Source organism: Sphaeramia orbicularis, chromosome 19 (genome assembly GCF_902148855.1).
Source record: "Sphaeramia orbicularis chromosome 19, fSphaOr1.1, whole genome shotgun sequence".
NCBI classification, from domain to species: domain Eukaryota; kingdom Metazoa; phylum Chordata; class Actinopteri; order Kurtiformes; family Apogonidae; genus Sphaeramia; species Sphaeramia orbicularis.
This window is the reverse complement of record NC_043975.1, coordinates 5,971,425-5,985,880: the sequence shown is the minus strand read 5'-3', so window position 1 is coordinate 5,985,880 and position 14,456 is coordinate 5,971,425. Positions and strand designations below refer to the sequence as shown.

The window sequence follows — 14,456 nt, the reverse complement described above, 5'->3', positions numbered from 1 at the left end:
CGCTCCTCAATAGTGCGATTTAACTGATAATTTTGCAGAAAATAAAATTATTATAAGCCCAGTAAAGCTCAGATTAATGCATTTGTGGAATAACCAAGGTGAGTCCCTTAATATGAATACCTCAGCAAATACCAGTTAGGCTTTTATTGCTTACTTAATTCAACTTAAGCACATCTACATCATTAATCTAAATCATTTACAAGTCTAAAATCAATTCACCAGACCTTTATCAAATATTACTCACATTATCTATGCACTCAAAGGTGTGGTTTTTAATGAATCACCTCAACTACATGTCTCTAAATGAGTAAACTATTCAGTGACTAAATAGACAGAACATTTACATTTGGATCCAAAGAAAGAAAAACAGCGCATTGTTATTTTCGCAGAGGTTAGGGTTGGAGAATGTGTTGCGTTTTTGCTGGGGTTACTTCAACTTTTAATTAAGCACCGAAATACTTGGGGATTAATCTTTTCTGAGCTGAGCTGAACCAACCAGAGGGGTGCATCAGCTGTCTAGGGGGATACTTGGGGGTCTGTCAAAACTCCGATATAGAAGAACCTCGCTGTGCCTGTCACTGGATATAAAAGCCAGTTAACACCACTAATGATGATTTCAATATTTAGTGACGGTTTGACGGAGCAGGAACAGATTCACATTAAACCACAATGCGTTACAAAGCTGCAAACTTGAGGGAAATATTCAGTAATGTCAATTTAATTAATATTTCCTAAAATGGGGGCAACTAATGTGCGTAAAATACTGCTGCCGGCTGCTTTCCTACTATAAAATAAGTCTATTAAAGCATACCTCCGTTACTATTTGTACTATATGCATTAGTGTGCATCCTGGTCACACCCGTATATTATTGATTTCTGCTGATGCGACAGATTTTTCCTCACATAAATAGCTTTGCTGGAGACTGGTGGTCCATTGTTGTGGTTAAACTGTACCCTAGTGTGTGCATTTGGATTGATCTCCCCCTGTGACTGTGACTCACAACAGACAAGGCTTTGTGTTTTAGCCTTGTTAGAAAGTACACAGTCCGAAAACAGGTATCAGTGTCCACGCCGCAGGTTTCCACATGTACAACTCCTAAATACTGTATAAAGCCTATAAGAGTTAACTTTATTGACCCAGCGTTTATGGTTGAAGACTGAGTAAAGCCTTTAAAAGCTGGACTTTTTCCGCGGGGTTTAAGATTACATTGATACACTGAGAGAGCAGAGTATCAAGGATTTAAGTGCAAGAGTGGTTTTCCTCTAATATTCCTCCAGCTTGAGCTCTAGCTCCCATCCAGATCTAACAGTGCTTTCATGTTTGACCCACTTTTACAAGACAGAGACAATGACAAAGACACAGAGGCAGAAGGGAGATGATAAAAGACACAAGTGGAAGGGAGCGGGAGAGTTACGGCAAGAGATTAAGAGGGAGATGCAAAAGAGGGGGGGGGAAAAAAGTGTTTAAAAGGGAAACACAGGGAGATGGAGTAGGAGAATGACAAAGGTGTAGAGAAAGAGAGAGAGAAGAGAAAGGGGTAAACACAAGGCAAAGCTAAAGGCGCCTGGGAAGAGGGGAGGGGGCTGAGCGGGAGGGAGGAGGGAAGCCTCTCCTAATAAAGCGAGTGTATGTGAAAGGAGGTGCTGAAAAACGTTGAGGCTGAGGAGAGAGCTGAGCTACCAGAGAGAGGAAGAGAGAGGGAGCCTGAAAGGAGAGAGAGGAGGAAAGAATAGAAAGAGCATTGTGTTGCTGCTGAGAGAGAACCCATGTCTGCACAAAGAGGTAGGTGTACTGCTATGACTGGCACACACTCACTCACATACAGATACACGCACAACAGGAAACCATTACCACCAATTTACAGCACCAGTGTGAATGTGTCAGAAGCTCATGTCAAGCACCAAGTGACTGGATGTTCCATTCCAAGTGTGTGACCTGCTCTGCTGCATATACCAGCAACGCAGCGTTTGTGGGGCAGGTGTGACTTTCTCACAGCATGTGTGTGACTTTGTGTATATGAGCAGCGTAAGCAGGTGTCTGGGAGTGTTTTCCAGCACTGGTAGATGGAGGTGTTTGAGGATCATGTGAGGTTTATGGGAGTTAATCAGTAGGTCTTTTTGACTGAGGGCAAGTGTTCTGTTTACTTTAATGGGGTTAATGTGGGCTGGTTAAAGCCTCATCGCTACTAATGTCTAATATTAAACCCAGTATTTGTATTGATGTTTCTTGAGGTTCAAGCAATTAACTGATTGCTGCTCCGCTGTCATTTCATTGTTAGTCAAGACATGAAAAATCTCTGCTTCTGTTTGCAAAAGATGTTTGAGTAAAGATAAACTGTTTAGCCTCAAACTATTTGCACTTCTATAGTTCATCTTAGGCTGTTTTGTTATTAAAGAACGCTTAGAGAATAGCTTAAGAGTCCACTTACACTTACACAACAAGATTTGTTTTCTCTAAATAAAACATTTTCAGCTCAAAATCCAAAATTGTTGTAACTTCTTCCCATTAAGTAACTCCTACGGTGTCAAAACCTTTTGATCACACAGTATTTGAGTGAAACAGTACAGCATGAAAGAGCTTTTCCTGTGACTTAAGGAAATGAATTCACAAATCATATCACTATGTTTTATACGCTGCCAACTGGCAATGCAATCAAAACAGGTCTGTTTTGGAAAGGCAGCTCTGGAGTATGTGTTCTGAGTGCAGTAGTCAGTTCTGTCTCACAGCCAGAAGAATATCAACCCAGTGGTCAGTGTTGTCCTGCAGGCCAAGACATGGAGGTTAATAGGTCACTCTAAGTTACCCACGGTGAGTGTGAAGTGCCTTCTGTCTATATGTGTCACTACGAGCTGCTGTAAAGGAGGAATTTCCCCTGCAGTGGTTTTGGGGGCTCAACGGGGGAATATTAATGTGGTTACAGCCCACATTCGTCTAATGTGCCCCAAATATTTTCAGATTCATCATAGTGACATAAAAGATCTCAAACTTGTGTTGTACATGTTTGTCCACCAGCTTATTATAGTTGTTACAGCTGGTGAGACAATCGGAACTTTATTTGCTTAGAATTAGAAAACGATGCTACGTAACAGGTTGAATTAAACATTTGTAGTAGGGAAATTACTACAAAGTTGACTTACAATACATTCTCTGGTCTAGAATAAAGTAACAGTCTTTACTGTACTCATGTAAAATGGATATTAGCAGAGTATGACATCCTTAAGAGTGTTGTTATTTATTTGTTTATTGAATGACACAATCTGTGTGCTTTCTATGAAAAATGCATGGTATGGTTGAATAGCCTCATGAACAATAACAAAACTGTGACCACAGCGGGTGTGGCGATCGCTCGCTGTCCCCTGCAGCTGGCTTGTCGTTAACAGTGCATTGCAATACTGTGGTTGCTGTGACTAACTTAGTCCCAGCCCAACACTGAACTGGTGACCTGACCAGAGTCTGACCCCTGCCCAACATCAGCCTTTTGAAAGCATTATTATTATTATTATTATTATTATTATTATTAACTTAACCAGAAAAAAAAATGACTTGTTAAGATTAAAAATTCTCTTCTGCAAGACTGTCCTGGCCACGAAAGCAGCAGTAGACGTTTCCACCATACATCCACACTTAAAACATATATAGAAGACACAGTACAACTCAGTGGTAAACCATAAATAAAACACCATATTAAATACATACCACCAACAATCATTTTAAAAAAGGTACTAAAAGTATACAATAATGTTCCTTAAAAACATCTCAATGCAGACCCTGTTTCAATCAATTTGAAAAATATCTACATCCAGATTTATCCTTTTCTGATCCATTTAAAATGACTGAATGCATTTTAAGAGACCAGCGTCTTTATTTTAGGTCCTTCTGTAGGTTGTTAGTGGGAGCAGAAAATTTCAAAGTTTCTTCTCCAGTTCTGTTCTGACTTTTTTTGTTGGACCAACTCCAGCCCCCTTGGCTCTGGAAAGGTTAAGTGGGTATGAAAAATGGAATTATTCTGTGTTTACTGCAAGTTTATAATGCTGCGATGGCGTCACAAATGTTTAAAAACCTTGATTAATTCAAAGAAAACTATCATATTATTCCTGTTCCAAATGTCAAAATACACTATTAAACTGATTCTTTCACATCAGTTCACTTCCATGTATGATTGTTTTAGACAACAGAAATATACCTTATCAGGAGACAAGACCATTGTATGGAAATTTGATCTGTAGTCGTTATATGTCACATATGGATGGTAAAGAATGACGGTTGGACTATTCCAGCCCGAGCTCGGTCTAACGCAGAGCTAGGTGGTGAACACAGTGGAGCCACTTCCTTCATTTCCCATCATATGACGCTGCTCGAGGTTCCCTTTTCAAAGAAAGCTGCAGACACTGCCATTGCAAAACAGCTTGAAAGAGTATTTATAGAGCTGTTAAGTTAGATGTGTCCTTTACTTGAGTGTTTGAGGGAAAAAAAAAGCAAAACTTTGACTGCGGTTGTTAAAACCAGAAGGAAACTGTGCCCTGAGGACACAATGGTCGACGTGTGGGAGCGGATGGTGTTTGTTTAGTTTGTCCATGGGCAGGTTCTGATAGGAGCAATGGGACTTTTACTGTTCAATTAAAAGAAAATCAAGTGTGTGGAATAAAGGTATCCATCATTAGGTGTTGTCTATTTCTGTTTTTACCTGAGAGAGCTCCAGGTTTAAGCATGTATAAACCACAGATGTAATTATCTGCAAATGCAAAGTTGGTTAATTGAGTATTTCCACATTGTTTAACTTTCCATATCAACCCTTTATAGGGCACTCATAGAAATACTCTGAAATTCAAAACTTCAACCTTAGTGTGTTATCGGAGGACCTAACAAGACTATTACTTTTGTGAATTTTTTGCACTTTTTTTTATTATGTAGAAAATCAAGGTCAATGAAGTTACCATACTGGGTTCCTTACCAGTAAGTGGCACAAAAAAAAAAATCCAAAAAGTAAATAGCACATTACGCTTGTCTAGATTCTCCCCTAGGCCAGTACGTACCAGTACCATTACTTCATGGTACCTAAAAAAGCAGTTACACTCACTGTTTATGCAGAGGTGGAACTTACAGACCCTGTAGTCCACATTTGACCTGAGATTGTTGACTCACTGTCCTCACTGGAAAGTGTTGCTGTCACTCTCATAATGTATGCGGAAATTATCAATATTAGTCAGTTGCCCGATAAAGGGTTAAGTTGACACTGTTGTGAGATCAATAAAAAAAGCAGGAGCTGATAAAATCTGCTCAAGGTCATTCACTTTTTCCCTTCATTAACTTGTGCTATCCTTTGAGATACTCCCAAAACATTTTTTTTTGCATTACTTTCACATATTTTTTCACCGTTCTAAGTAAAGTTTTTAAATAGATACTGTGTCACAGGCATTAGTCAACCACAGTGATTATGTCAGTAACACCTGCATTACCTGCCCAATGTGCACATACATATGTCCACGTAGGCCGGGCTTATGAACGGTTAAAGCTGACCACCAGAACAGCACAACAAATTTAAGACCCGCATCACAAGGCTGCTGTTGTCTCGTCTTACTGTCATTACAAAACCACAGAGTCGATCCCAACTGTGTCACCGTTTGACTCATCCTGAGCCCGAAGGAGCGCAGAAACAACTCTTGGAGCATATGCTGACTCTGACGTTCTTCTATCTTTCTCTTCCTCTCATCTAGTTTCGTTTACATCTATCCCTGGAGATTCACGAGCCGGGAGTTACAGATCAGCAGAGGTGGAGATTGTGTTATGTCACACAAATCAAACAGAAGATATGACTGAGCTTCTGCATTCTGCCAATATAAACCAAGTGTGTGCATCTTTGTTTAAGGAAGAGCAGTCAGGCCAAACAGTGAGCTGTGGATCTTGGCCTTTAAATGTGTTTGCATGCCCGTGTTTGTAGGAGTAGCTTTATATGTCAGACTTCTTTATCTAAAATACAGGCCGGACTTCAGACGTGTTTTACACCAAAATAAGGAACTTTCTGGACCTATAACGTTACTTTGGAACTATGACTTAGGGTTAGATTTATGTGAATATCAACATACACTATATGGATAAAAGTATGTGGACATGTCAAATTCAGGTGTTTCTTTTCTAAAAGGGGTCTGGGCTACAAAACAATAAGGACAAATGCCATAATATAGTTTTATATTTAAGGAAATATTGATGTTTGCCTCAAATCAGCATGAACAGGAGATCTTACAGCTGTAGCCATGTGTCCCAATATTTTTGTCCACATAGTTTATAAACATCAATATTTCCTTAAAGTTTAAGTGAGATGTGATGAAAGCAGATGGGTAGTTGTGGAAGAAAATTATTATTTACAGGAAGAGCACGAAAAATATTTTAGAAACTTAAAACGTAGAACATTTAAAATCATAGTCATGAATAAAAAAAAAAAATTTTAAATCAATGTTTAGAGAAATTAAGTAAAAACCATCTGAGGCATTTTGGAAGCAAAGATAACAATTTAAACAAAACTAACCAATGCTATGCAATGATGTTTATCACAATATAACACTATATTATGACATCTGTCATTATTGTTTGTATCCCAGACCCCTGTTAGAAAAGAAACACCTGAATTCAACGTGTCCCAATATGTTTGTCCACATAGTGTATCTTGATGTTCATATAAATCTAGCCTTAAGTTGTAGTTCTAAAGTAACGTTATAGGTCCAGAAAGTACCTTATTTTGGTGTTAAAAAAAAAAAAAGTCTAAAGTCCGACATATACAGTTACTCCTACAAACACAGGCATGCAAACACATTTAAAGGCCAAGATCCACAGCTCATTGTTTGGACTGACTGCTCTTCCTTAAAGGGGCCATATTTTGCTAAACTCACTTTTATTAGTCTGGTTCATTTATTTGTGTATTTGGACCCTAACAGTTCATAAAGTTTGAATTTGAACCCTCCAGGTGCTGCAAAGCTATCTTTATATTCATTTTATTTTGGCAAAAACTGAGTGGATTTCTACAACCTGTTTTAATTCCTGCTTAATTTGTTATGTTTTGTAACTAGTTACATCACAACATTTGCACATACTAAGAACACTCGGGGAGCGCAGGCCTCCACCAAGGCCGATCAGTGGGCCCCCCCCGTGTGCCCCCCCACCCCCGATCACCACCGAAATTTAATCATTTGTTCCTTGTGCCAGTATCAACATTTCCTGAAATTTTCATCCAAATCCGTCCATAACTTTTTGAGTTATCTTGCACACAAACAGACAGACAAACAAACCAACGCCAACAAAAACATAACCTCCTTGGCGAAGGTAATAAGGTCATGGCTTCCAACGAACATTTCTCAGAGTACACCACAATTGTTTACCAGCAGCAGCGGTTGTAGTCCATACTGAAAATATGTCCAAACTTGGAGCCGATTACCTAAAATGTTCAGTTGTTGGTTGTATTAACGAACACTTGTGGTTGAACGGGACAGAAAGCAGAGTCAACAACCTGGAGGGGGTGGGGCGTGAAGTGGCTCATTTGGATTTAAAAGGCCAGTGCTCAAAACAACCTTTCTGGTGTCATTAGTCAGAAATAGGGTTGAAGATGGACCTGTGGAGTTGAATTAATTAAGAATTCAGACCCAAGCAGAGCATTTACAGTTTATGTAGACCACAGGGAAAGGTTTTGAAAAGCATAATTCCATTTAAAAAAGCAAAATATCACTCCTTTAAACAGAAAAGCAGATGCTCAATTTATATTGGTAGAATGAAGAAGCACAGTCATATCTTTTTAACTGAGAAACACCTGAATTCAATGTCTCCCAATACATTTGTCCACATAGTGTATTAGGAAAGAAGCTGCACAAAGACTGATGTGCTGTTATTTCACATGGCAGAGCTGTGGGCTTTTTGTTTTTATAGGTGAAAGGGCCAAACGGTACTCATCTAAACAACACTAAGCTAATGGTAACTGGAGTTTTTTTCTTCTCTGTGCTTAACTCTCCTGCTGGGAAGTAATTAAAGCAAAAGGTTATCTCTTGTATTTACTTTAAAAAGCTTTATAGTATCAAGTATTCATACTGCGTTTATGAAAATGGACAGATGAATTAGTAACAACACATGACATCTGTTATGATTCAGCCACTCCCACTTTCCTTATGCCGCTGTGTAAAGCATCCGGACTGCTTGACCTCAACCTTGACGCTCCATTAGTGTGTACGGAGGGGTCGGAACATGGAAATGGAAACATTAACCGTGTGTGTGTGTGCATGTCAGTATGTGTTCCTTGAATGTTACCTTAAGAGCGGAGTCGGCGGTGACGTTCGACCCTTATTGTGCAGAGTGATGTATGTACTGGGGTCCATCCATCAGGTGGAGGGAGGGCAGGTTTCTCCTCTTTCGCCTCAAGTCTGGACAGAAAAAAAATACATGAAGTCACAGTAGAAATCTAAACAGAAGCTTAAGGGTGTGTTTAGATCGAAATGTGTCCCACATTTGTTTCCATCCACTACTGTTACACAGATATGAATGGCTGCTTCTTCTTCATCATAGCTAAAGTTTGCCAGTTGCATGCAGTATTTTACAATAACATACTATCTGTCCTGTTAATTGAGGGGCTGACAGACTTAACAAACACTGACAAAACCTTGCATCATATAACACCACTCCCAATTCTTCTACTTGCTTCTCAGAGTTTGCAGGGTTTTTTTTTAAGTCTTTATCTATCGTTTCTTTCTATAGTTCAACTAACACGGTTGAAATTTTCAATCTAGTGTGACATTTCTCTTTGATTCTTGTGTTAATCTTGTGTGAACGTTGCAGTCTCCTAAACGTAGACATACTATTTTAGCTAAATATGCTCCCATTGAACTTATTTGCATTTACTTTCTAATATTTTTCTACCCGTTAATGTTTTTTTTGTAATATTCTGAGGTGTTTCCGCTAAGTTTTGTTAATGCACAAATTGGAAATTGCTGCTAAATACAGCTGCATGGAAACACACCCAGTGAAGCCATGATGTCTTCCATGAAGTCAGACTCTTTTGTCAAGTGCTTGAAGAGAGAAAAACTGAGTAAAAATGAGTGGGTGGAATTTTAAGTAGGTTATGGAAGTTTCTCAGATGTTCTCAGACGACTGATCCCTCAAAGACCTGACCACTGGCCAAAATCATCTTCTGATCCACTAATTCTATCAATACATGGAAATAATTCAGGCAAAATACAGTTTCTTAGCTTTTCATGCTCATCAGACATGACCCATTTGGACATTCAGAGACTCTGTAGGGAAAGTGGAAAGAAAACATTGATTCACCAGTAAAACCTGGCAGTTACTTGTTTTTATGTTTATTTAATAATGTATTTTACTGAAAAAGTTAATTTATCCTTTAAATTTATTCTAAACTGTTTGGAATATCTACACGATCAGTCAATTAAATATAAGAAGATACTACAATTTCACTGGAAATTACAAAAAGCAGAAGATAATATTAGAATAAATGGTGATACATCACTTAGGAAAGGGTAAATTCTGGGAAAATTCATTGAGAAGCCACCATAAAAATAGACAGAAAATAGAAAGAACAAGAAAACTAGTTAATTAAATGACACTGTAAATAGAATTAGTAGACTAGTACACTACTGATATTCACATACATATAATCAGTGTTGTGGCCACTTAAACAACTATAGCCACATAAAGAAACATCTAATCACAGCAGACTGATCAAATCTAGCACCAAACACGGATAAACAGCAGCATGACTACTTTTGAATGGACAGAAGAGCAAAAAACACAACTTCTACACTTTGTTGATAACTGAAAATACAGAATATTGGATAAAAAGCATGTGTTAATCCATTCATTACAGTAAAGAACTGGTCAATATACATGCAACTGTTATGGTTGAGGTTCCTTGCATTTCTTTTTTTAAGTCATGGATAATTTATTATTTTAATCATATGTTTTCTGTCTACATACACTGAAGACGAAGGTTGATTAAAAATAGTCTCTTTACTAAAACTACATGTCTTATCTGACCGCGGAAACACACTGACTATTAATACATTACAAGAACCAAGCAGGTTGCTTTTCCTTCTTCTTTTTTTTTTTTTTTTTTTTTTTTGTTGAGCAGAAAGATCTCCAGAGGAATACCCTTGATTTTGAAACTTAGGCATTTTCCAGGATTTTGAGGAAGCAAAACTTCAATTGCGTTATTTCAGTACAGTGATAAAAGTCTTAAAGCGTGTTTGTGAAGCCTATAGGGTCGTGTTTCTAACTGTACTGAGGCTCTGACAGTTCCTGGATAAGCTCTGTGATCTCATGCACTTGATTTGTAACGCAGGTAAGCCTCTGTCTTCTGTCTCAACATGCGTCGTCATGATTGTGTTTGCGTTCATGTCTGTTTAGTCGCCTGCCGGTGTTGTCATCGTTTGTAAGTGATCACACATGCTCTGACATGAGACAAAGAGCTGCTTCTAACACATGAGACTTTTGTCTAGGAAACAAACCAGAGATGGACTGAGTGGAAATAAATTAAATGTCTCATTCTTGACTCAGACTTCTGAGTAACTAGAGGAGGATGGTTGTAGATGAAGCCAGACCAGGACACCTTTACAGCTTTACTGTAACCACCTCCTCCATGGACTTTGACTTCCTCTGTAATTAAAACAGTTTTGTGATCGGCGCCAGATGACATTAACAGAGTCATTTATTAATGCCAGGGCTGATTGTTTCCTTCAAACAGCAGATACGTCACAGATGTTCTCATGCATTCTACATGAGCTACACCAACAGCTACAGTCACAGCAGCATAAATCAAGGCAAGTAATGAGGCGCAGTGGAAGAAAAAAAATAAATAAAAAGCATGTGGCAATCCATAGGGTAAAGGCTCTGTAAAACAAGTAAAATAAAAATCTCACAATCACAGATGGTGAAGCCACAGGAAAAGACGTCCAAATAAAAAATATACGCCGATCTCACATGGTTTCACTCTTGCTTCATTTTCAGCTCATGTCTTTAAGAAATAATCTAAAGAATTCCATAAATTTATTGACGCAAGCTGCCAGTCCTGCAGTAATACCACCAGAGTTGACAGTTGGAATTCACTGCTTTTTTTTTTTAAACCAAGAGCTGAACTCAATTTGCGTACTTTTATGGAAAAAAATGCCTCTATAGATTACATTGGCTTGGTAATAATTCTCCCTGTATGACATTTTGGTAAACAGAGATAACACATTAAATGCTGTTTAACATCTTACATAATATGATATATGACATGTATAATACGGTGTGAAGTCTAAGTTTTTGTAATGATATTAAACTCAAATATGAGGAGATTAAAAATAATACAGACTTTACTATACTTGTCTAATATTACTAATCCAATAGTCATACATCAGCTAAATTATTTGTACTACACTCAGGATGCATCACACATAAGTATGCCCATTAAGTTCTCTGGGAAACATCTGACTTAATAAGATGTCGTTAAAGTCAACAGACCTTATTACAAGTAACCAAATATGTGGTGCAAGTAATGCATTCCGAGCTAAGAATCACATTTACCCATTAGCAGTAATGGTACAACACATAGCAGTAGTGGACATCAGTGGTTATAGTTACCCTGGACTTGAAATAACAAACCAAACAGAATAAAAATGTCTCAAGTAAACACCTCAAACTTAAGAGACTGGTCTGATCAGAATGAAAGTGATGATGGTGCAAATGTTTGATCAACTGGGGAAACTACTGTAAACACATGATCTGTTTTTTTCTTTCCATGCATGCTTCACCCACATGGGGGTACCATTAGGTCATATGATGAGTTTCTGGGAGGAACAGAAACACTTCAACCGCTGAAAACCGCTTTAAAACTACTTTTCTACGTAGTATTGGCATTTCAAACTCTCACCAGCAGGGGAGAGTCTAGTACCAGAACACATATAGAACCAAAACCGCCAACGAATCAATACTATGTATCCACAGACCGTATCAGTCACTGAATAAAGCATAAAGCTCATTTTTACAATTTTTCTTCAAACTAAAACTTATAGATGGTTACTTTAACAGTCACTTAAAATAATACTGGGTCTTATAATCTTTTTGTGCTGCATCAGCTGATAGTTTACATTATCACACTGTTAGTTTAGCTCGATTGTTAGACCGAAAACAGCCACAGTAAAACCAGAAATTACGTCTGTTTCCTGTTCAGTTTGTGTTGTCAATAGCTGAACTAAAGATCTGTTTGGAATCCAACAAACAAGGTCAGAACTGTCACAGTTTAGTCTGAACCGTAAATCAACAAATGGTAATTTAGCAAAGATAATAACATCCCGTTTTAACTTTATACCTTCATAAGCCTCACAATCCATGCAGAAAAAACACTGACATTTCAGCATCAAACTCCATTCTTTTCATTTACAGCTGAGTTCATTGGAGAAAACAACAGTGCTTCTAGCTTTTATAACAAAGTCGCTTTCTTTGATTCTAAAAGTTGTTTCTTAGCAATTCTCAGGTGATCATGTTATTTTCACTTTAGGGGATTATTGAATGCCATAATGGTCTAATAGCTTGTAATAACAGAACAGGTTGTTGGAAATCTTAATCATAAGAATAAAAATCTGGAAACCACTTCTTTTGTTGTATTTCCCCGCAGAATGCAAGTAATTACTTTAAACATGTCAAAGAACTTACTAATTAAATGGTTTGGGCAAGAAAACACATTTTACGGGATTAGTAACCATGTGAACATTTTAGAGTCTTTGATCAGAATGATTTCAATCATATTTTAGAAACTTTCCATGTAGCTGCAACTAATGGTGTCAGAAATGTCAAGAATGACATAATCCAGTTCAAACAGCGGATATTAGTTAGTGACACAACCGGGAAATGAAGTCCACTTCTTTGTAATCGTGTCTAAGATCAAAGTTTCACAAAACATTAATAAATAGCAAATGTCCCACATGTATCAAGTGCTTAACATGAAAGACTGAAAAAGAAGGAAGTGAAAAAGCCAAATGAATGAATGAAAAGTCCAATGTAGGAAGAAGGGGGGTGAATACTGTGGAAACATATGCTTGGTCTAAACCACTAATGATGATACCACACTAAAATAAAGCTCCCATACATTCCTTGCCACTCAAGGGTAAAGCAAACACCTCCTGTTGCTGCTTGAGAACACAATTTCACAAGATGCATATGTTTTTTGGTGGAGTGTAATCCTGTCAGTCAAGGTAAATAAGTGTCTGAGGTTGTGTCACATAAATACCATTAGCTTATCTAAATGATTGTTATTTAGTGTTGAGATCCACTTATCTTATCAGAAAACGCCACACCTAGTATTTATCTCTCGCAATACAACTTTATCTACACAACACGTCATGAGAGATGCATTCTGTGTCACATGTGGATGTTTATGCGTGATTGAATGTCCTTGTAACACATCTGACAGTAGTTTTATGTAATACAGATATCTTTATATCGTGTATGGCCGCAACATGTGCAACTAATTAAAAGTGTTGTTCACAGTCAGAGAGTAATAAACAATGTGGGTGATTATTTTCCATGGTAGCATGCAGCTTGTTAGGAACACCTGTACGTCTGTTTTTCACAGTTAAGCACACCAACAGCAGTTTATGGAGACATTAAATACAAAGCAGCACAAGAAGGGATTAAAATTAACGATTAAGAAAGTAGGTTTACCGTTAATTTTCTGCGTCAGTGCTTCAACTTGTTCCACTTTTGGCGTTGACACTTGGCTTTTCCGGTAAACATGGCGTCTTCTTCTTTTTCTTCTTCTTCTTCTGTTTTGATTGGCGGCCGGCCGGCCGGCACTCGACTGAACATGCGCATTACCGCCACCTACCGGACTGGAGTGTGATACAGTAGATTAGATTAAAAAATACTAACTATAAAACGTTGACAAACTTTATCTGCCCAGCCAGTTTCTAATCAGAGGTCCCATAAATCCTCATCGACCTTGCATCCAGATTCCACTCAACCCAAACACATTTCCTTAACGTAGCACAAGCTCCACAAACTCGACGCTACTCCCAATTAGCAAGCTAGCATCGTGATCGAGCAATCAACTAGCGTCTCATTAGCCGTTAGCTTAGCAGCTACTAGCAGCTACTATTAATGTGAAATTCGGTTAAACCTGCGGAAACACATCTTTTCCGGTCACTTTAGGGTGTGTTTTCTGACTGACCTTGAATGTGACGTCAAGTCCAAGCAAATCTTTATCCAAAAAACACTCAAAAAAATCACTTGGAGTTCGTTCCCGCGCGTATTGAATATTAAGATAGCTCACTGCTCCTAATGGGCTAATTGCTAATGCTAATCAGTGACGCTAAAGTCAGGTGTTGTAAGACGCTGGTTAAAATGCAGAGACTGAATTACTGACTGATGACGTTCATTACCCTTTGACCATCAACCTTCAAACATTTAACATTCAAAATCCCATATTCCC

At 38.1% G+C, this 14,456-nt stretch overlaps 1 protein-coding gene across 1 annotated transcript in view; it reads left to right on the top strand.

The window, feature by feature from the left end:
* The first annotated feature begins 1,664 nt into the window (after positions 1-1,664).
* Positions 1,665-14,456, top strand: part of entpd1 (ectonucleoside triphosphate diphosphohydrolase 1) — a 53,758-nt gene continuing 40,966 nt past the window's right edge. The window contains exon 1 of the mRNA XM_030122518.1: positions 1,665-1,783. Within this exon, the coding sequence (XP_029978378.1) occupies positions 1,768-1,783 (16 nt within the window). The 5' untranslated portion in view covers positions 1,665-1,767. The remainder of the gene's footprint in view (positions 1,784-14,456) is intronic.